The 24410-nt window shown below is 40.2% G+C and overlaps 1 protein-coding gene across 4 annotated transcripts in view; it reads right to left on the reverse strand.

Annotated features, from left to right (window-relative positions):
- Window positions 1-1022: 1022 nt before the first annotated feature.
- Window positions 1023-24410, reverse strand: part of nacc1a (nucleus accumbens associated 1, BEN and BTB (POZ) domain containing a) — a 36070-nt gene continuing 12682 nt past the window's right edge. Inside the window, exons 1-8 of one of the 4 annotated variants that reach the window (XM_082530660.1) lie at window positions 18372-18541; window positions 14159-14313; window positions 12651-12929; window positions 11855-12485; window positions 11503-11673; window positions 8115-8220; window positions 7819-7916; window positions 1023-5032 (exon numbers count right to left, since the gene is read on the reverse strand). In XM_082530660.1, coding sequence (XP_082386786.1) covers window positions 4722-5032; window positions 7819-7916; window positions 8115-8220; window positions 11503-11673; window positions 11855-12485; window positions 12651-12929; window positions 14159-14284 — 1722 coding nt within the window. In that variant the 5' untranslated portion in view covers window positions 14285-14313; window positions 18372-18541 and the 3' untranslated portion in view covers window positions 1023-4721. The other 3 variants (XM_082530657.1, XM_082530658.1, XM_082530659.1) reach the window with 3 other exon arrangements.

Below are 24410 nucleotides of genomic sequence, written 5' to 3' on the forward strand. Positions count from 1 at the left end.
TTGCTTTGGTTTAAAAACTAAAATGTCTCAGTTTAAACATCTGATATATTTACTGTGAACAAAATATCATTTTATTTAACATGCAAACAACTGCATTCTGTTTTTCCTTTTACATTTTATACAGCATCACAACTTTTTTAAAAAGGTATTTCAAACAAGAGATTCAGAGGTTTAAATCCTATTTAAAATCCTCTTTACCACACACTCCATTACAATGGCAGCCAACTAAACAGCAATTTAACAAGGAGCCAAATCTTTGATATCAGATGTGGGTTATTGTATATAGATCAGTTCTTCATCTAGAAACCAATTTATAGCTGTATTTCCCAATACTCCAGTTTTAATGTTTGCTCTTCATCAGTATAAGATTACTGTAAATATCACCATAAGGTTAGATTTGAGCTGTTGAGCTACAAGATCATACAATGTTTGAACAGTTTCAGTGATCTAATTTCCTGTATTTGTTGTAACACTGGGTGGTGCACTTAACAATAGAAATTTAAAAGCCTACATGACACTTTTCTGTCCTGCATGTTTGACATCTGTTTTTAAAACAAAGATTTAAAAAAAGGTCATGCATGCAATGAAAATGGAGACAGTGACGGTGCTTCAGATCCTTTTATCCAAATATGAAATATAACCCATTATTTAACACCTCATCAGGAAGCTCTTTTCAAGCATGTCAAAGCAAAACTGTAAACAAATGATGGCAAAAACAACTGTGTGTGACACGTTCATACAGTATGAAAGCGACAGGTCATACATGACAGCTTCCAGGTGTGAACACTGAAGCGTTGAGTTTAAATTAGGTTTATGAACGGTGCTTAAATAAATTACATTAAAGTACACTTCTTCTTGCTGTGCTAACCACAGTAGTGCTAACCATTGCAGAGCTGTGTCATTAAATCATTTGCAATAAAGTAAGATTCAATTAAGTTCACCAGTGAGCAAACGCCATGAGAGCAAATGACAGGCAACACCATTAAAGCGATTAAGGAAACACAAAAACGAGGAGTCTTGGAGAAATTGTTACAAATCTTTTATTAAGATACTCATTATTTGTTCCATTTTTGACATTTTCTCTATGATTTGTATTCATTTATCTTAAAGTTGTTAATGTGCAATTACCTTTGATAATGTTGGGTCACAGTTACAGGGCTTTCACAAAGTTATTGGCACTTGGAACACAGAAAGAGGATGAGCAGTACAGGAGGTCCACTGGTGCTACAGGGTTACAGAGGGCAAAGAGCAGGGGCAAAGACATGGGCAGACCAATAACTGCACAGGTTGTGAAGAGAAGCATTGTATCTGGGTAAATATATACCTCATGCTGCGAGTGCACAACAAACAAACTATGTGTGCGTCTATATATAATATACAGTATTTATCTATACATGTATATAATCATATTTATCTATGTACTGTTTAGTGACAAAAGGTTCCCAATGCCGTGCCACACCTTATCCATTCAAGTGTGTAGGTCTACATTTTGTAAGTGTAAACACGTACGCTGAAAGGTAGAGAAATTGCTTAGAATGTTCAATAATAAAAAAAAAGCAAGAGAGCTCTCAAAAGAACACAAATTAAAAACGAGTAACACCCACATACCTAGTGATGATGGAGGACTGAGCGACTGAGCAATCAAGTTATGAATAAGGGAGTTTTTAGCTGTCAGTGAACTTTTACTTCAGGGTGAAACCCCCGAAATGTCCCGGAACCACATTTTATTTCAACTGAACTTGTTGAACTGATGGCAACATGGGCCCTAATCACTGTTTATATGTAGTAAAAGCTTTGAAGCTGCAACAGCAGCATAATCTTACTAGGTCAATGGTGCAGTGGGGACATTTCCGTATACGGGTTGGGCAGCTGCTTCATTAGAGTCGACACCAATTCACTGGCGTAGCCGAGCTCTCGTTAATGACTCACAATACAGTACAAGTCATTCAGTGGGTCACTGAGTAATATGATTACTGTGGGAGACAAACAGAAACGTGTTTCTCACGTTGAAATCTTAATTGGTCATATTTTATCTTATTTGGAGACTCAATGACAGTTCTTCTGAGTAATAGCATGTAACAAAGCAAACTTTTCAGCTGATTATGGCAACTTTAACATGCCTGGCAAGTCTGGTGATTTGAAAAAAAATTATAGTCATACTTAAAACAATGTGAAGCAACATCTTGTGAAAACCTCTACACAAATTAAAGCTAGACATTATAATTCAGCTCAAACATAAACCACTGCTTTGCCTTTATGAAGCGCATGAATAAACTTGGAAGAGTGAAACATGACACCAGCTGCATAAGGGACAGGAAGCACAACAGTCTTCAAAGATACTTGAGGTATGTGGGGGAGGGGTGCTCATGTGGCATCTACAGTCAAATGCAAAACTGAGGTTTCTTTGTTATTACCCTTAATGAATGCTCACAAGGTACTGCATTTATGTTTCATCCATATACTGTATCACCCACCTAAACCAACCTAGAATTTGAAACAATAATGAAAATATGCTGAGCTAGAATCTTTATCATGCCACTAGTCATTTTATTTCTTTTCAGTAAGACTTAACTGCCTTTGATAGGAACCATCAGCATCTTCCTGGCTTTCAAACTCTACCTCTCTACACAAAAATAGAACCTCTATGGAAAAAAAAAAATTCCTGAAAGAGAAAGTAATCAGTCCGTGCGAACGTATCAGGTTAAGAACACATTCCGAGTCAGACCCGGACTACTTTCAGGTTTTTCCACCTGCAAATGTAAGAATGAATCCCCTGTACTGACCTCCGTCCTTAACAGATTAACATGCATTCAGAAGGTTTCTAGCAAACACCAACTTCCACATACAAAAGGTCAGTTGTTGACATTTCTTAAATCAGACACATTCAGCAACAGAAAAAAAGAAGAACACTTGGGATTCAACTCAACAGTCTTCTTGATTATTTACAGTAGGCGTTCGTGCCACTACTAAACAACAAATACAGGCAGGCATGGGAGAAAGAAAAAAAAAAAAAACAACAAGGCAAATTCCACCTAAAGGGGTTTGATTGCTACACAACACTTCTCAAAAGGTGCATGAACTACTAGTTCTTCTCAATAAGGTGCAGAAACCACCACTCTTATCGCTCATGGAAGGTGCAAAATCATTTCAAACTTCAAAATAAAACTCATTTTGAATTTCCAGATGAAAGAGGTGGTGCATTGCATACATGAATAAGCCACACACCAAAGACACATCTTCACAATACAAACTTGGCTTTCTTACCAGAGAACTATATCGAACACACACATACACACAGTACCATTAAAACCTTTTTGCTTCAAGCAGCATTGCCTCCCTGCGACATCACTGTGCCCACCAGCTTATTGACGTCAAGATTTGAAAGATGCACTTGTTCATTTCACAATTATTTCTTGTGAACGTCACTTTGTTCCTCCCTCCTTTTAGGAATTTTTCTTCGAAGGCTAAACTAGCAGAGCTGTCAGATAAATGTAACCTATAAATGTCCAAAAGTAATCTTCAAAACTGTGGGCCAATGCTGTATCAAAGGAGGCGAATGTTGCAGGTTCACAACCTAACAAGAAATGCTAATCATAGTCACAGTCGTGCCAGCGGAAGCAGTCTTATTATTCCTTTAAAGATAGTGGACAAAAGATGAAATGTGTCAAATTTAGCAGTTCAACTGCTCATTCCATTACTTTCACTGTAAAATAAGGATAAAAATAAATGACTGAGGTTCTTATGATAAGACTCCTTTCATTATTATTATTGTACTCCTGCAAAAATAGCACTTTTCCTTACTTGACAAGCCCTCTTTCAATAAAAGCTGAATACTGAGATTTTAAAACAATCCCTCTTGCTCTCTTTGCTCACACCATTCTAGGCATGGGCACTTGTATAAATATAGTTTTTGTCTTCTAAAAATATGACCAGCTTTGATTACCTGTTGCCCTTCAAATTTCATTTTTTCCCCCCATTACAATCTTCTGAGTAAAAAGCTTTCACCCTTCTTACTGGATCACTTTTCAGTTTACAGACAGAGAAACATGCAAAGAAAATAAAAATAGGCAGATGAGATATATTTCTATAAGACAGCACACAGTGAAACACTCGAGTGAGATTCTCTGGTCTCAAGAAAGGTGAGGTGAGGCTGAAGAATACTTGCAGGGTGATCAGTGGAAGATGCAAGAGGAGGAAGAACAGGTAGTGTTACTTTGTTTTAATAATGTATCTATTTTGAAATTTAGTTTCTTTCCCGAGGCTGGAATACAAGTTGTCAGGGTTGCATAGAGAAAAATGCCACCGACACTTACATTCAATATACCCGTCACTTCTGCTCCTGGAAATCTGTCCATCCAGCCATCTCTTCCTCCTCAGGCTGCACCAGTAACTCCCTGCCCTCCCCCCAAACCACCAGCACCTCAGGGAATGTATTTAATATGCAACAGTGGATGTGTTTACACACCTTAAAAAGACAAGGGGAGGCAGAGGGCAGTTAGGACACAACTAAAGACCCTCTTACGCCCTTCCTTTCCTTGATTACCTCCATTATACAGTCAAAGCAAAAAAACCTTAAGTTTTCAAGTCCTGGTTACATCAGGGCAACAACTGTTGACCCTAACAGTGTAGTATAGACAGTCAAGATGTGAGAGATCAGCGTGGGCCAAAGAGTGAGAAGGCAAGCGCAACTGGGGAATACTGTTATGTGCGTCACCAAACATTCAAAATAACGGTCCTCCGTCCCCACCCACACCTGGTAGCGATTCACCTGAAGAGCCGCCCGACTCCATACCAGCACCACTGGCGGACTCCAATGAGGCAGGGTCGAAGGTTGGATCCGCCCCCAGGGCGTCTTCCTCTGTCTTGACACCATCAGGAAGGAACGCAGAGTAAGCGTCACTTTCCGCCATCAGTAGCTTTAGCTTGGGTATCCAGCTCTTACGGACCACACGTCGGGCATTGGTGCACATGTCGGCTGCAATGGCGTTCATCTCGCTCTCCTTGAAGCTGGTTGCGAAGTTCTGGCAATAAACTGACAAAAAACAAAAAGGGGGGGGGGGGGGGGAATAATTAGGCTGATCACACTTTTATGATGTGACTGGAGCCAAGAACGAATTTCACGAGTGTACTGACAGATCCTTTTGCCTGTCTTCTACCCACAACAGACAAAAGCATCCCTTTCACCAATATTTGAATGAAGATGGATTTATTCTAAGTACATGCACATACTACAGTATGATCTGATCTATTTGTGATGCTGGCAAAAAAAACCTAAAAGGGGTAATAGGGGTTAATAAATATTTTTAAGGACTATACTGGATTATATGGGACTGACAGTATAAAAGTGAGTCAATTTTTTATGGACCGCCTGCAATGCTTAGGTCCTGCTCTAAATTTAGATAGTTGCCAGGCAACATAATATATCAGATATATTCCAATATTCAAGTTTTGTGGATATAAATTAAATGCTCCGGTCACAGAATGAAAACAATACAATGTTGCAAGGAGTATAAATGCAGAAATGCTAAAAATCGATCATATTAATCCATTTGTAGGTGGCTCCTAGGCAGCATGATGATGTCCCAATGGCTGATATAGATAAGAACCTTCAGGAATCTAAGACGTACCTGTGTGCCAGGTTTAGCTGCTGAACTAAAGGACTAATAGGCACACAGAGGCCTGCTGTATGAGAGTTACAGTGTTTAGGGAAATGACTACAGCTATGGCTTTTTCTTTTTGATTTTAACCACGACAGTCTCTATAGAAGTTTGCACACAAAAAACTTCCGACAGTTTCAAAGGAATCAGAAGAGGATATTTCCATAGTTGTTCCTATTTATGTGTAGCATACAGCATGAAACAGCCTGCTTTAGAGGTGTTCACAGAATTGGAATTAACTCTGTGGCACAGTCGATGGAAATGCCTGCAGAGAGAGTGCGGAGAAAGCAGAAGTGACAACCAATAGGCAATATTCCTGTGTTATTACCTGCGTGTACCAAATGATCACCTGTGCTATTTGCTTATTGGCACAGTTTGATATTACACAATCTCCGCAAGTTAAAGAACACTGCAACTCGACTGGATCGGACATCTTCCTTCTCATGAGCACCTCTGCTGAGTAAGTTCTAGAAATGATCAGGGCTGCAGAGCATATGTGAAAACGACTCATGACTGACAAAAGAAAGTCTATTCAATATGCGAATCAACATTTGCTCGGTTTAAAATTCAACTGAAACACTTTAGACAATTGCAATCTTTTATAAACACCAGCCAAGTTATTTATCCAGCTGTCTCTCATGTTCAGTGTTTATTATCCTGGCTAACGTTACAGTATGCAAAATGCATAAGAAAACCCCAGCACATGTGGCGTGACCTCAACAAAGCAACAATTGTTTTGCTGACTGATTTCTAGTAAAAATCTACTTCAGGGGAATGTTTTTAATATTCACTACTGAAACAGAAATTGCTTGGTTTAAGTAATGGGTGGCACAGACAGTTTTTTTTCTTGTTTTTCACCCACAGGGGTTTTGGCACATCACCTACATGTAAGGTGCCAAGAGAATGATAGAGTATCCCCTCCAGGCATGTTCAAAGACAAAAATGCTATGATTTGCATAATATTTTGGGCAGGAGATGTTTTTCTGCAAATAATAAAAATGAAAGTAGTTCTGTTACCTTGTTAGAAATTCTAAAACAAGGTCAGGCTTCAACTGGCAAAAACCTCAGTGGAATACTGAACCCAAGATCCAATTAATGTAGTCCAAAAACTAAATGTGAAAAGCTAGCAAAATGTAAACTTTCAAGTCAACAGGGACAAAACAGTCACATTTAACTTGTTTACTGGCTCACACCACAGTAAATATGCTCTGTACTGGGCAGAATAACGACGTGGCATACTCCACAACTCCATCAGCTACAACCAGTCATGTGATGCATGTCCATTTTTAGTTTGGTATGATCCAGTAAACAAGTGAAATATGATTATTTTGTCTTTAACAACTCTAAAAATATATTTTTTGCTCAGCCCTCGATTGCAAACATGAACATACATATTTTTTTTGGTTTAAGTTTTACACAAAAAGACTGCTGAAAGTGTTTCATGTGCTGCTGAAATGCTATTCACAATGTATTATGTGTGTTGTGCAACACAGGCTTCAGACTAGTAGTGATGTCACGAGTCCCGCTCACAGCTACATGTCTTTAAATCTGATTTTATGGTGAGCATGGATACATTTTCCACTTTCAGCAAGCTTTTACTGAAAAAGCACAAAGCTGTAAAGAAAAAGGGCAACTCGCAAAACTCAAAACTATAGAACGTCTGAACAAATAATCACCTCACTATAAGCAGGACAATATCTCTGTTCTGGTGTGTCTGATGTCAACACTTGATTTCAGGGTGAATGTTACTATGTAGCGGTCACAGAGTTATTGCCAAACACTAATCATACCAATGCAAATCTTATTTATGCTTTTAAAACAACAAAACCAAAAAAAAAAAAAACTATGCTTGTTTTGTTGCTGCTGTGAGGCACGTTGTAATGTGGATTTTTTAAAAAAAAAATTACCAAGTATTAATAAAGATTAATATTATTGTTGTTACTATTAGTACTATCTAAATGTACCTAAAAGGAAAACTGAGACATTACACAGCTAACTCATTAATTCAGCTACGATTATGATACGGCTTAGTTTACAGTGTAAATACACAGTGTGTGCATGCAGTGTGACTGCATGTACATTCCCCTCCATCAGTACATGCACAAATTGTTTGCATGCTTGTGGGCAAACACCCACAGACAGACAAAACATGTACGCTCACATTTGACTGCATGGAGCACTCTGTTGTCCAGGGGCTTGCGGCTCGGGTCATTGGTGGACGAGCGAATGCCTGTCCCGCAGCTGTTGGCCAGAGTGTTCCTGATACATCAAAAAAATAAGAAAGAGGTAGACAGAACAGAGGAAACACAAAAATAGTTGATTTATCCTTCATATGCCAGCAGATAAAAAACAAAAAAAAAAGGAAAACAAAAAAAACTTTAATTTCTATATTAAAACTACGCTTTGCATGAAACACTTGCATAAATAGACCCAGACAAATCGAGGGAAGAAGCAAACCTGTCAAAGAAGGCGGCCAGCAGCCTCCTCAGCAGCACCTTGTGTCTGGTCCCTGCACTCACATGACAGTTCATTAGCTGAGCTCGTGATATATACACAGAAGTACCTGCAAAGAATCCAGAAAGAATTGAGACCATTTATTATCACTGTAGATTATCTACTGAGATTATCTGCTATCTCGTTTTATGGCATTTCCCTTCTTCAACTTTTGTGGGTCAGGTACAGCAATGATACAGTCAGGATCTTCGCTTTCGGTTACTGGAATGGAGAGTTTATTTATCTAGCAACAGCTCTGATTCATATCACACTGCAGCTGTGGGTGGGGAGAGAGAAGCCTGTGCGCCAGTTAAATGTCACAGCTTTGAGGTTTGATTTGGTTTCATTACTTCAGTTTATTCCTTTGACTTTTACAAATGTAGTATAAAACTACCCTGAAACACTTGCTTCAGGTTGCTCTGTCACAGGCACATGCTGCTGCAGAGTGAAGTGTGTAACCCCACTGGTAAGGTAACACGCACAGTCACAGTATGTCCTTGACATAAACAAACTGAGTCACATGTGCAATACAGCTCTGCTTGCCAGTGCAAATCTCAGTCATCTGAGGACAGCGTCCTCTGAAGATATGAATATATATCAGTGCTACCTGCCTTGTCCTATTTAGACCTCATACTATACTGCCTATATGTATTTAATAGTTCAGCTCTACCTTTAACCATAATGTCATTCATTTCCAGACTGCAGACTGAGGCAGATAAAACTATTCACCTAAAAACAACACTAAAATAAAATATTTATTTATTTTTATTTTATGTTATATAAGATTTATCTGTCCTCTTCCCCTTATCTTTATCAGGGTGGTGGGTGTGCTGGAGCCTATCCCAGCTATCATGGGGTGAGAGGCAGGGTACACACTGGACAGGTTGCCAGCCTGCCGCAGGGCTAACACAGAAAGACAGATAACCATTCACACTCACATTCACACCCATGGGCAATTTCACAATTATCAGTTAAAATAGCCCCACTAACTGCATGTCTTTGGACAGTGGGATGAAGCCTGAGTGCCCACGCAAAAGTGGGGAGAACATGCAAACTCCACACAGAGAGGCCCTGGCCAGATGTTGGAGTCAAACTCAGGACCTCCTTTTTGTGAGGCAACAGTACTAACAACAACACCACCCTGCTGCCCTTGTGATATCAGATAAATATATGAATAAGATAAGTTAGTTTGATAACATATTTCTGATATATGCAGTACTGTGCAAAACTCTTAACCAGCTGCTCATTTCTTTATCTTTAATTTTGCTTCCAAGGAGCCAGACTTGTAATTTTTTTTATCGTGGTCTAGAGCAATAGTTCTTCCGGCTTTCTGAAGAACTACTTTCCCTTGGACATCAGCTTCTTTGTTTATTCATTTTCAGTCCTTGTTGCTGACCATTTCCAGAGGAAGGATTTTTGTATGTTAAGTCACTTAACACTGACTTAACTAAAATTAAAACTAAAAAAAAAGATACAGTATCGTATTGTGATATTTTGTGTGGCGATATCAGGGATACCAAATATCGATATAGTACGAAGAAGCAGGCTCGTGTCATCTGACAGGAAGCAACCTTTCTGCAAGTAGTCGCAGCCTGACTTGGACTGACAGCAATCTCCCTTAGACAAAATACTGAAGGTTTACAGAAACTTTTAATTTAGAAATGCAGACAGATTTCCAGCATGTTGCAATCAGTCTGAATGAGCCTTTATGAAGAAGGATAACTCGTGGGGACTCGACTCAGCTGACTGCCAGCTGGCTGTATTCTGGTTATACTCATATAGAACAGGAAGGTTGCTGAATACAAATGTAATTGTTTTAATAATTCAGGGACAGTGTTGGTTTGCTTCACAATCTAATTTTGAAGCAAAAAATAAATAAATAACTGAAATGAGATAACTTTATCGTGTTGGATAATATCAGTACAAACAAAGTTTAATTTTAGGGACATAATGTGCAGTTGGAAATCGTGATAAATCACAATATATTTCACCGCAACACTCAGCATGTCACAAAATGTTAAAAATTGCAATAATATCGTACCATGAGTGAAGCATTGTGATAATATCGTATTGTGGAGTATCTGGTGATTCCCACTTGTAGACTCAACACTGGGAGAAAAGGCTGAGGTACGCCAAATTACACAAGAACTGGACTGAAAATCAGTATCCACAGGTCTTATGGGGTAATGAACCCAATTTGGAATTCTTTGGTTCAAATTGTTGTCAGTGTGTATAGAGGAGGAGGACTGAGCATGCACAATGATATAGAGGAGGTCAGGAGAGAGATACAACACTGAGTGTCTGCAACCTATAAGCACTTCAGTCAGATGTGTTAGATATCTTGTTAAAACTGATTAAATATATGAACACAGAAATATATTGACAGATTTTGATCCATTATGCAAAACCATTTGGAAATCATCTAATTGGGAACAGCTCAATTTTTCAGCATGACAAGAATTCCTAAAACACTGCCAGCACAGTATAAGCAGGATTTGAAGCAGCTTGGCTATATTTACGAATCAGATAATGACCCAACGACAGTCTGGTATAAATGTATCTATGATTTCTGTAGTTTAGATCAAGGTAAAGACTTCATTTTTGATACACTTGTAGCAGAATCAAAGTATTTTTCTTTCTTTTTTTTCTACAAACCACATGCTAAATATTTTGTTTTGACACTTATGGACAAACAACAAATTAAAGAAGAAAATCCAACAACAGTATCAGGCCACCACAACAGCTATGCTGCACTTTAGATTCTCAGTCTCTGGTACTTCACTAGAAAAAAGATTTTTCCTGTTTTGTTGTTGATGGTTGACGATGGCTGTAGAAGATGCTTGATTCTCATCAACCATCAACCAATTCAACTCGACTGAGAAGAGGTGATTTAAGCCAAACAGTGAACATCAGTTTTATATCCAAACTATTCAGTGACCCCTTGCGCTCTGCAGATGGGTGGAGGACACCACTCCCAACAGGAAATGTTTCATCATAAGAAAAAGGAGATCACACATGGCATTTTCTTTCTTATTCCTTGCTTGCCTCTAAAGATACAAGCAGACCTAAACCACAAAAGCAAAACATCCCCCCCAACAGCATCACAGAGCTGCTGGATTCCCTTTAGTGTAAAGGTCGAGGGTTTCAGTTTTTCTTTCATCCGTCACCCACCTGCAGGTTTCTCATGTTAAGTTTGACATTTTGGAGACAGCGAGCCAAGACAATTCTATGAAATTTGGATATTTTTGTCTCTCAAATCTAATCATTTTGAATTTCTTTCTTTTCTTTTTTTAAATTTAGTTGTAAATATTGCTGTCTTTAGGTACACACACACACACACAGAGAAACATACCTGAGACTAACTCTAGTTTCTCAGCAGGATCTCCTTCCTCGTATAGTTTGGGGTGACAGCGGTTGCCTATTTGGGCAATAAGTTCTGCAGGAAGACATGAAAGATCTCTGCCACGCATCCGACCTCGCGTCTCCGTGTTATCTGGTAGAGCCTCAACACGCTCACCAGCAGCTAGAAAATCCACATATGGAAAAATTTCGAATCAACTATAAAAATATATTTATGAGAATATTTTGTGCTGTTACAATGTCTCGACAAACCAAATAAAGGATACAAATATGTAATCAAGGTGTAATGAAAAACTTCAGCTAGATATATTTGTATGTGTTGGTATAACTATTCTGTCCATTACCTGCAGCTCCCATGTTGAGCATACTGTACATGGTGTACATGTTGCAGATTTGTCTGTACTGCTCCTCAGCACTTTCATCTGTCCCCTCCTCTTCTTCTTCGTCATCATGGTAGCTGATAGGTGAGTCACTAGCATAGGTACTCAGGGTGCCAGGGCTGGCGCCCTCTGACATGATAAGCCCTGCTGCAGAATTCCCATTGGTGCTGGCACCGCCACCAATCCCACCACCGGCCACCATTCCCACGAGGTTGGTCGTGGTGGCACCCATACCCACAGCCAGTCCGAGACCTCCGGGGCTCTGGATAGCGCTGCCCCGCACTGCCTCCTGGGAATAACGGGCTGCTTTCCTGGCACCTCCTCCTCCCCCTGAGCCTACCCCACCTCCATCTCGGGTGCTGCCACCCTCCCATAGTCGCTTGGCTACAGGAGTGCAAACCACTGAGTAAGGAGTGGCCGCCTCTGGTTGGCTCGCTGGCTGCTCCATCTTAACTCGTGATACCAGAGGGAGCGGCGTCAGACAGGAGGCGGGCCGGGCTGCACCGTTACTGGTCTGTGTTACAGGGCTCTGGGGCTCTGAAGGTGGGGCCTCCTCTCCATGAAGGCCCTGGGAGTCACAGCTGGGGGAGGATACCTACCAATAAATGCATATATCACCTTTGCGTCAGCAAATAGATAGATCTTACCTTGCAGAAAGTCTCAAAACAGAAATCTCAACCTGTAATTTACCAGTTCAAATTGATGAAACAATGACTTTAGGTTTTCTGCTACTTCACTTTCTATTTCTATTTAGCTTTACCTTGAGGAAGAATTCAGTGCCTTTCTCCATGATCTGTTGGATTTGCAAGAAGCCGGCAGTATACATGAGAAGAAACTGGTCCCCCACCGTCATGCTAAGACGGCCTGTGTAGCAGAAAGCCAAAATCTGCTGGAAGCTCTGAGGCTGCACGGCCGGCGGGAGCTCCACTACGGCTGGGCCGGCCTCACTGCTTCCGCCACCTCCACCATTGCTGTTGTTGCTGCTGCTGAAAAGATCCCGGAAATAAGAACTGCTAGCAGCCAGAACTGCTCGATGAGCCTAAGAAAAAAAGAAAAAGAAAACATAATTTAAAAATCATTTTACATATTACAATATACTGATTTATTAAGGGCTAGTGAGATGTTTTGGAGAATTTATTTTCTCACGGTATAGCTTCGTTTAAAAAAAACAACAACAATAAACAATACTTTTAAGATTAGGTTTAAAACTTCCCTTTTTAATAAAGTACATAGTTAGGGCTTGATTGGCTGACCCTCAATCCTCCCTTTGTTACACTGCAATAGGCATATGGCTGCCCCTCCCTAAGCCTGGTTCTGATGGAGGTTTCTTCCTGCTAAAAGGGAGTTTTTTCTTCCCACTGTCGCCAACGCCCTTGCTCACAGGGGGTTATATGATAATTGGGGTTTTCTTTGTTTTCCTGTATTATTAACCCTTCTGACAGCTTTTGGTAAACTGCTTCTATACCAGGGATGGGCAACTCCAGGCCTCGAGGGCCGGTGTCCTGCAGGTTTTAGATATCACCCTGGGTCATTGCACCTGAATCAAATGATGAGTTCATTACCAGCCCTATGGAGAACTTCAGGACAAGTTGAGCAGGTCATTTAGTCATTTGAAACAGCTGTGTTGGATCAAGGACACATCTAAAACCTGCAGGACACCAGCCCTTGAGGCCTGGAGTTGCCCACCCCTGTTCTACAACCAGCCAATGATTTATTAACATATTGATTTAGTAGCTCTTCAGTGTACTTTCATTTTTAAAATACTAATCGAGTTCTTTCAATGTCCCTGAAAAAGAAGGCCCTACTCAAAGTGAAAGATCTCAGAGAAGGTAAAAAAACAAAACGTTAGAGGCCAATATTTAACTGAGGAATGAATACAATGCACAAATTACATTGTCTCTAATGGACAGGATAACTCAAACTACTCAGCAAATGAAAGAAAACCTGTAACCCGTAAAAAACAATCTTTAAAACAAACATTAATAACATCTTATATACTGGAGCTAGAAACTTGCACAAATGTGGATTCACACCGAATGATGCATCATCTGCCTCTGCTGCAAAAAGTTACATGTTGCAACATCCCCCCCACCCAAAAAAAAAAAAGAAAATGTCCAAACAGCAGTTCTTCTGAAGAATAATGACGTTCCTTTTCCATGGAGCACGACTGCCACAGGACTTTTTGTTTACACTCGGGTCTTTTCTTCTTCATTATAACCACGACCTTCAGTCAGTTGAGTGCAAATAAGAGAAACAGTGCACCAGTACCTTGAAAGCATGGCCCTTGACCACCACGGACACATCGCAGTAGAGTCCCTGCAGCCGCTGCTCATTCAGACACTCTAGAACGTTGTTGCCGAAGTTTGGGATCGCCATCTGGAGGGTCTGGGCCATGGTGCGCCTATGCACACCACCAAAAAGGTCTTGTTGGGAATGAATAGAGACAGGCAGAAACAAACAAAGAGGACAAATGAGGAAGTGAATAGATCCAAATGCTGGTTACTGAAAAACAGGATTGACTTCATATATGGAAATACTGAGCCAAATTCCCACTCCCCCAAACACGCTCTTTTTCTCCATGGAATTTTTTCCCATGATACGGAAGAGCACCCAACTCAAACTACATGTATAATCAGACCTTTTTCATACAAAACAACTACAACTATTATCAAACCAACCCAAATAACGATGGTTGATATATTTCTTTTTGCACAGGATTTTTGTTTTAATTCAGGTAAATTCATTCTTCATATTCACAATCCAGTTCTTCATACATCTTAACTGAAAGCCTGTTCAATAAGGAGACCACACTAAACTAAACTTTCAGTGCGCTCCATGTTAGAACTTCTAATATGTAATAAGTAATTGGCAAACTCATGCTAAGAGAGTTGATGCCTCGGGTGCTGCCTCCTGCATGTTTCAGCTAGGCCACGTGTGAGAACGGGCAAAGATATAATCGCATGTGAAAACCGCCGTCATTTACCAAGTATGAGCTCCTTCCTGTTGGTCTTGCCGATATGTGGATAAACTTTGACCATGAGGCTGGTCAGAAAAGAGCAGGGCCGCCACTATACTTGCAACTGGTAACAGTTAGGAGACCTTTGACTGCACCACTACAAACAATATGTTGAAAGACCGTCTCCAGATCTCGCTTTGATTTGCCAAAGAACTCGGAATGAGAATATTTATACGGCAACTGTGGAGTAGTTCTTCATGTGACATTTTGATACATAATAAACTTTCTTTGTGAATCACTTTTCAGTGGGTTACATCGCATTAATCATGATTGCTGTCGCATGTTTCAGCTTCATCTTGTTTCGTTGCAGTGATGACTCCCCCCCCAGGCATTGTGGGGTGAAGGTGTAATGTAACACAGCTATGTTAAAAGACAGAAAGCTCAAAGAGAAGCTAAACAGCTGAGGAATGTCAGAACCTCACATTAACACAATGCAATAAAACGCCGAGCAAATCTAACTGGCCTGTTTTATTACTGTTAGGCCAAAGTATTCATAATGAAATGCCTGTCTGTTAAAGGAAGGTTCCCCACAATTAAAACAATATATCTCTTGAAAAACCCAAACGACATGGGCCGCATTTTCTCCTTCGCACAGTCTACCGAATAGTATTGGCAGGCTCGCAGCACTCTGATATTTCAAACTAAGTTTTGTTGAAACTTCCACAGGATAATCTACATTTCATTAATCCTATACGTCACTTCAACCTTGCAGTAGCTGTTGGTGCCCAGCACCAACAGCTACTGAAAGCCTTTTTATTTTCTGTGTCTTCTGTGAGCTATAAAATCCCGTGTCCTCAGATAACTGGGTCATGTTCTGGTATTCTATGTGCAAACGTGTGTTTGTGTGTGTGGCCTAAACAAAAACCGCATAGCATGTTTCCATTCACTTCAGTCAACAGTCAGAGGCAAACATGCCCCCCCTTTGCCCCATATCCACTCTAAGATTGATAGATTATGCCTGTCAATATTAAATTAAAATGAGCCAACGTTCCCTCTGCTGTGGCTATGAGGGCTATAAGCAGGGTATATTACATTACTCACTTGATACTGTGAAGGTATGTAAACATGCTTCGATGGTGTTACACCAGCTATGCTTTGTGATAGCACGTTCTATAAACAGCAATTTCGGAGGTGCTATTCACATGCATGTATATGCCCTCTGTACCCTCAATAAGAGCAATGCAAACAACAGATACATTGATCAGCCTACATGGCATTGCACTGCTCGTGCTTACTTAAAGCACAAGGCCCGTCATAAGTATTTCTATGCACGCAGATGAGGGTACAGGCCTGCAATGCAGAGATATATTACCACTTAAAAGTGTTGCATGAATGCTTGCTGAACCTACATGCACCCACACATAGAGCGTTATCAGTGTAAGATACTATCTGATAATGTGAGAGCAAAGTGACTGAAGCCCATCCTGTGAGAGGCATAAAAAGCAAACTTTAGTGTGACTGACTGATGAGGGTTGAAGCGAGCCAGCCCATCATATCCAAAGCCTTTCATTTGGGACCTCGCCAAGCTCCAGGGTAAAGAGAAATGCTCTCTTTGTCTCCATCTCACTCAAGCTCCCCTCTCCCTCATACTAAAACACAGATGCGCACACACACAAACTCAAACAAACCCACAAAAGGCACACTGAGTCACACACAGACATTAGACAATACTGCTTGTTTACAGTTTGGCGAGCCACAGTAAGCACACATGGTTGCACATCAAGACACACAAACACTGGGCCGAGAGCAGGGGTGTGTTTGCACAGTTTGCCCCAACAGTGAGCGAGAATGCAAGCGTGTGCACGCACATGTGTGTGTGGCCCTGTGCACTAAGGAGGGGCAGCGGGGGCCTGTAGGGATGAGAAGAATAATCTCAGGTCCTTAAATATATACAGTAGAGTGCAGCAGCAACAGCGTGAGCAAATGAAATTCACCCCAACTAACCCTGTAGCTTAGCTCTCATACCAGCCAGCCCTGGGAGGAAAGTAGGTCAGACATACAACATACTAAAGACCTTACACTTTTAATAGCAGCCTTTAGAATATTTCAAGGGGGGCTAAGTTGTGTTATGATGGACTGGTTCTCAGCCTATTTTGAAACTTATTCCACCAAACTCTTATGTTGGTTCAAACCTTTCAGATCATTATGTGGAAAAGCCCCTCATGCAGCTGGCACACACAGTTCCCTCTATAGGCATTTCCTCATTATATGCGCCCATGCTTGCATAGCTGTGCTCCTGGCAGGCCTGACTTTTGCTTATCCTCACAGCAAGAAGGCTGATTGTTTTACAAACAGACTTTTTTAACTTCACATTTCTGATTTTTTTTCCTTTAATGTGTGTGCCTCTGTGCTGAAAGTGTTGCCAAATAACGTGTAGAAGGATAAGGAGTTGTTTAACCCACCTGGGGGTGTCCGATCCGTGCCTACCCAGCCGGGAGGCTACTGGGAGGTAGGGACAGCATGGATGCGTTAAGGGGGAATCCAGGATGGCGTGCGATTGTTTACGTGCCCTCAAATGGCAATCGGTTAGACGAATCTAAAGTAGTTTTACAGGAATCGGGCCACTTCGGGAGTCCCTATCCCCCCTCCATTCCCCCTCCTCCAAGTGGCTGTCAGCGCTGAAATATCTGATTGCCCTCTCCTTCCATCCGCAGCACGGCCTATGGGAGGTGGCTAACGGCTAAAGCTAACGCCACAGTTAAAATATTTTGGGTTCGCCCGGCGCACCATCCACCTCGCGCACACTCAGCCCCAGCTGCACAATGTCAAGCATTTCCGCACTCACAAAGGTAAACAAAGCACTTACTGGCCGAGCGGACGAGGTAGCCGTGCTGCGACGCCGGTTAGTCAGGCCCAAAATGTTGCTTATTTAAATATTTTGGCGACGGGGGAAATCGCTCCCCCTGCCATTCTCCATTCTACCGACATCAACAGGTCATCCCAGGACACGCAGCAGCTGAGGGCGAGCCAGACGGAACCAGTGCGGCACGGAGCAGGGGGGGTGGTTGGTGGGGGGAGCACAACAAGGCACAATTCTTTTTGCAGCCGGCGCTCACAAGAGCTGCCGTGCCAAAAAAAAAAAGCGAGAGACAGAAACAAACGGACTGCCGTTGAATTTTCTCATGTTTTGTGAGGCTCGTTAAGTTAAACGTGTTCTGCTCCGCTGCTGATAACGAGCTATATTTTTATTATAATTATTATTGTTAGGCTGAAAAGGGCAATAGAAAGTTTAGATTGTGCCAGCCTGGACCAGCTTTCCCCTTAAAGTCGCGCACTTATCCCAAACTTTAATTGCCCCACTGCTGCTGGTGCTTCTGCTGGACTGCCCCCCCCTCCTGCTCCATCAGCCTAAAAAATCTAACGGTGACCACCCACTCCTCCTTCTTCTCCTCCTCCACCGCCGCTGCCGCCGGTGGATCATCAGACGACCCTACCGACTGACTGACGGCCGAACAAGACACTCACCCCCTCGCTGGGAAGCTGATGCAGAGCGCTGGTTCGTTTTTCCTCGCTCCGGACAGCCATTCAGTGGGAGCGGAACGGCGATAGAAGAGCCATCGAGGGCGGTACAGTATCCCAGGGGATTGCGGAACGCAGAGCCACCGATCGCAGCGAACAGCAGAGGAGGAAGACAAGCATGACGCGCTCGTCATTCAATCGCATGATCGTTGAGAGCGCAGCCTCAATTTGGGGGAGACCTATCCCACGGCGTAGACTGTTTGCGCATTGGCACAGGCTGCGTGGAGGAATTAGTCTGAGTCTCTCTCTCTATCTTGCTCTCTCCCTCTCCGCAAATGAACTATGGAAGTAGGCCGTGTGTATGTGTATATGTTTCTCTGTGTGTGTGTGTACTTATTTAACTTAAGTGAACTCCGCGGGCGCATATAAAGTAGCGATAAAGCCGCACCCTTGTTGGCTGTAAACAAGTGAAACCTATGATACTTATACAGGCATATTTGCCCAATTGGCATACAGTTATAAACCGTGCAGTGGCGTTATTTATAGCACCCTATCTATAGAGTGCTCTGTTCTATGAATTCTTTCTTTTTTTCACCCTGTAAGCTGGAGGCACAGCGAAATCAAAATCCGAATGGACACAGAGTGCACGCAGAAACGCAAGCCTGTGTCATCACAGGTTTGTTAATAAACGCCATCAAAAGAGCACATTCCCCAAACGTGGACATCATCATAAGAACAAGAAAACCCTATGACTATATATACTTTGATAATATAATAATTCCATCTGGCACTTAAACCTCGCACTATTCTGTTCACGTGCTTTTGCCAAATGCATATTTCAATGTGGGTACCTAAAAGGATAGTATCCCACAATGTTAATGTTAATAATTTCACTCGACCCTGTCAGCAAAGATACGGAGAAAAGCAACATTAAGTAATTAAAGACTCTCGAATGGTATTCTGGGAATTATTTAACTCAAATGTCAGTAGCAGAGTTGGTTAAGTTACTTGAAAGAAGTAAATAGTAACTAATTATTGATTACTTCTCCAAAAACTAATCCAGTTACTTTACTCATTACTTATTTTCAAAAGTAATTAGTTACTTAGTTACTTTTAAAAAACGTGAACCTGTATACGTAATAGAGACCTTTAGACCTTTCAGCCCAATTCTATTTTTTATGCATAATCCATCATATAAAATTGAATCAAATGGAAAGCCACTTTTTAAAAATTGTTTTATGAGTTTTAATCTTTTCATTTTATGCACAAAAATTAGCAAAAATTAATTAATATTCAATATTTTATGCCTTTTTATACGTGTTATATCAATTTTAACCTCCTAGGACCTTGCGTCCACATATGTGGACATCATTTTGGGTTATTTAGATCAAAATACTCAATTTTGCTCTACAAGTGCCTGATATCCACTTACGAGGACGTTATACTGCTACTGTTCCATCTAAACTTTAAACGAATGTCCTCATATGTGGCTTTCATTTTTCTCAGAAACAAAAATGAGGTAAAAAAAAATATCTCGTAATTCTTTGTTTTTACATTCATCGGGCCCCAATATGCTCAAATATCAAAGAGAAATTAAAAATGCATGCCGTGGAAGAGTTCGAGTCTTAGGAGGTTAAACCTTTTGAAGACAAATGTAAGAAAGTTGCTGATGAATTTCAACTCAGTGCTTCTTCTGGTAATAATCTGATGTAGAGCATTAAGATTTGAACGTGAGTTTGTTTTACTTTGATTTGCATTGCATACTTTCAGCACATTCAGTCTGAAATAAAATAACAGGCAAGGCATGGGTTCAGCAGTGACTTCATCTGTGTTACTGAAGTTAACTGATTGCTGATTACCTGAGAAACAGGTAATCAGCAATCAGTGGAATTGACTGGAATTGGCCCCCTAATGTCAACCTTGGTAACTATTAAAACTGAGGAAAGTCTCTAATACACAAATCAACATTTTCACTGGTCTTCTGGTCTTGGCCCCTCAAGTTACCCAGGGGCCTCTGATCATGCCTCCTTTATATATATTTTTTCACTTCATTGAAGTTTCCTTCAATGAAAGGGAGTAGGACAAATGCAGAATCATTTCAGGAGTGTCACCCCAATACATTTCTCACCAATACATTTCCTCCTTATCATTGTAACCTTAATAGCATTGTAACTTTACAATAATGCACTTATTTATCCAAAAATGGGGAAATTATTGTATATATAATAATTTTTGTTATTCATCCATGGATAGATACATTTTCTTTCACTTATCCAATTCTGGGTCACGGATAGCTCGCACATATCCCAGCTGTCACAGGGTGAGAGGCAGGGTATACCCTGGACAGGCTGCCAATCTGGTTATTGTTATATTCATTATTACTACCAGTTATTTATTAATTTGTATTTTCTCTTTGATTATTTTCTTTCTTGATCTTCTTAAACACAGCCTCAGCTTTTGCTCTTATGCATTAAACATCTCAAAGAGTCACATCTTAATATCCAGCTGATCTAGTCTTTTTAGTAATCTGTCTTGTTTCCGCAAATATTATCCTATTTGTGCTGTTTTTACAAATGTTCTTCTGTTTTTGAAAACAAAAATTAAGAAAAGAAATATAATAACTGAGATCATATCAAAGTGCAATGTGTCGTCAGTTTAGTTGGAATCTGTTTAGATCAACATAAAAAGAACTGTCTAAGGTTCGGAGGTAAAACTTTTTAAAAATGAAAAAAAAAATCCACATTTTATTATTTTGATGAAAAATCATTTGCATCAACATGGGAACAAAGCAACATCTTTAGGTTTTTGAAGATGTTTTACCTATCATCTTCCGTGATAAGGTTTTCAAAAAAACAAGCAAACACAAAACTACCATTACCTAGATGACTGAGAACCTACAGAGACATTTTGCAGTCAACCATTCTCTGAAATCCTTGGCCCATATATACCTTTTGCTTTGCTAATACTGGGTTGCACACTATATTGCCAAAAGAAATAATTTGTCCATCCAAATCACTGAGGTTCAGGCATTCCATTCACTTCCAAGGCAAAACGCATATACAGTAAAATCAAGCACCTAGGCATGTTCATTGTTCCTACCACATTTTTGAAAGAATGGGTCACTCTCAGGTAGCTCAGAGAATTTAAGCATGGTACTGTGATATGATGGCATCTGTGCAACAAGTCCCACTAGTAAATTTTCTTGCTACTAAATATTCCGCAATCAGCTATTAGTGGTATTATAACAATGTGGAAGTGACTGGGAATGACAGCAACTTAGGCACGAAGTAGTAGCCCATGTATAATCACAGAGTGGGGTCAGTAAATGTTGAGGTGCATAGTATGCAGAGGTTTCCAACTTTTGCAAAGTCAATCCCTGTAGACCTCCATACTTCATGTAGCCTTCAGAATAGCTCAAAAACAGTCAGTAGAGAGTTTCATGGAATGGGTTTCCAAGGACAAGCAGTTGCATCCAAGCCTTACATCACCAAGCTCAATGCCACTGGACTCCAGAAAAGTGCAAGTAAAGTTTGGTGGAGGGGTTGGTGGAGGGTTGTTTTGCAGGAGTTGGGCTTGGCCCCTTAGATCCAGTGAAATGAACTCTTAATGCTTCTGCATACCAAGACATTTTGGACAATTTCATGTTCCCAAATTTTTGTGAACAGTTTGAGGATTCCTGTTCTAACATGACTTTGCATTAGACATGACTTTGCACCAGTGCGCAAAGAAAGCTTCATATAGACAGAAATGAGTGAGTTTGGTGTGGAACTTCACTGGCAACCCAAAAGATCACCTTTGGAGTGAATTAGAGCAGAAACTCTGAGCAAGACCTTTACGTCCAACATCAGTGCCTGATGGTCAGAACGTCCCATAAACACACTCCTAAACCTTGTCAAAAGGCTTCCCAGAAAAGTTGAAGCTGTTAGAGCTGCAAAGCGTCATACATCATATTAAACCTTATGGATTAAGAATGGGATATCACTTCAGTTCAATTCATATGTGTAAGAAGGCAGATAAGCAAATACTTTGGGTAATATAATGTCTATCAGGTCTACCTGTGTACCTACCTGAGGACTCATGAGTGTGAAACAACATCTAAATGATGTTTTGATGCATGCTCAATCATCCAGGTAAATAAATCCCATTCTGATCCTGTTCATCTGGATGTAGCGTTTTCAATGGGAGAAACGTCTAAATGACAGACAGTTGTCCAAGAAACATTAAGAAAAGTGTCCAATAGCTAAAGAACAATTTTAATTTGGGCAATTTTAAAGGACTTCTCATCAAGTCCTTTCTCTAATTAACCTTGGAGTTAAATTAATAGTGAGGACTGGCAATTGTTTCCACAGTGTTCTAAAAGGTACAGTAGAAGTGCTACAGTAGAAATCAGTAAGTGTATTTATTAAAAATATTTATAGCTATTATTTTATTACCAGTGGCAACACCATGGTTGGTGTTGTTTTCACCTTGCATGACTGTGTTTGCATCATTGTAGAAAAATGTAGTCCTGGGGACCCCTATTGATGCTGAGACAACCGCAAAGTTGGTTTTGAGTACTTTTCAAAAGCTGCATGTCTGTCTTTCAGTGGACAGATTAGTCAGTGCACTCACGCTGCAACGATACAGTCATGAAACTTTGTAGGTGTGTAGCTGAGATCTGACCCAGATTTCAGCTATCTTGTCAATGTATGCCGATCTCTTTATGCAAAGACAATGTTCTTTAGCACTGCAAGCAACTAAAAAGTAGGTATTCACAAGTATGCAGCTCAATCTCACCGGTTATAAACAATCAATTTATGCTTAAACCATGATGGTTCTGGTAGTCATGAAATGTACATATGCATCTGCCAAGAAGGTATATTGATATAGCACCGTTTTTGCTGTTGTTGTTGTTTAAAAAAATCAATAACAATTATTACTTTTTGATTTTGCTGTTATAAATGTATTAAATCACTGTCAAAAACAAATAAGAAAAACTAACGACATATAAACAATACTTAAAAAAATATTAAAATAATAGATAGAAAGCACATTGACTGTAAATCTCAGCACTAATCGCACAGTGAGAAAACAAATCACCCTATACATTTCCATGATGAGTACATCTAAGTTTTTGTTTATTCATAATAATAGTTAGAAAATATTAATAATTTATTTTTAAGTTAGTGGTTTTGTGTTTTGTTTTTTGCCATTGTATTGTTTCAGGATCAGTACTGGTTGAATGCCATTGGGTTCAGTGGTAGTGTGTATTACAATAAAAGTCTGACTATATACCTTGATCAATTGAATGAATATCTAAATATATTGAATAAAAACTGGCATTACATTACAGAGGCTCATTCGCTATCTTGTGTTTTAGTTATGAAATATTATAGCATGTGATATAGCACTATGAATAAGTCAGCAGAAAGCAGTATTCCTAAGTAATGAAGACATAATTCTATAGAAAATGTTTGTACTGTATCAACCAGGGGTGTCGAACTCATTTTACATCATGGGCCGCATACAGACCACTTTGATCTTAAGTGGGCTCAACCAGTGAAACTCCCCTTTCTGTCAGTGTGAAAAAGGTACACATTTTACTGTTTTTCTAAGTGATAAACAAAATGCTGCAACAAAGAAAGCAATCTGTCAGCACAGCTCTTTGGACTTAAATTCTAAGAAATCCATGTATAAAATTCACTGTCTAGCAAAAATTTCTATATTAGAAAGTGAGAAACAGACATAACTTAGCTTTGTGCAATTTGACATGATTTGTGAAAGTTCCTTCAGTACTGAATAGCAGAAATTAGGCTTTCTTTTTTGGGGGAAAAAAAAACAGAGGCTGACAATACCGTTCACTTGTATATTTTCTGAATAATGCAGAAAATAAAGATTTTTGGTGGGAAACAAAACACGCAGAGACTTAGAGCAGTGCAGCAGTGTGATTTTATTGTGGTGAAAGCAAAATAGCCAAGGCAACTGGGAGTTCATTAGAATGTCCTCTTGTGCTCTTTAATCGTTTGCTGTTGTATCTGCTTGGTGGTTGTTGAAATGGTTTTGTAA

Source organism: Aulonocara stuartgranti, assembly GCF_965226115.1.
Source record: "Aulonocara stuartgranti genome assembly, chromosome: 4".
NCBI classification, from domain to species: domain Eukaryota; kingdom Metazoa; phylum Chordata; class Actinopteri; order Cichliformes; family Cichlidae; genus Aulonocara; species Aulonocara stuartgranti.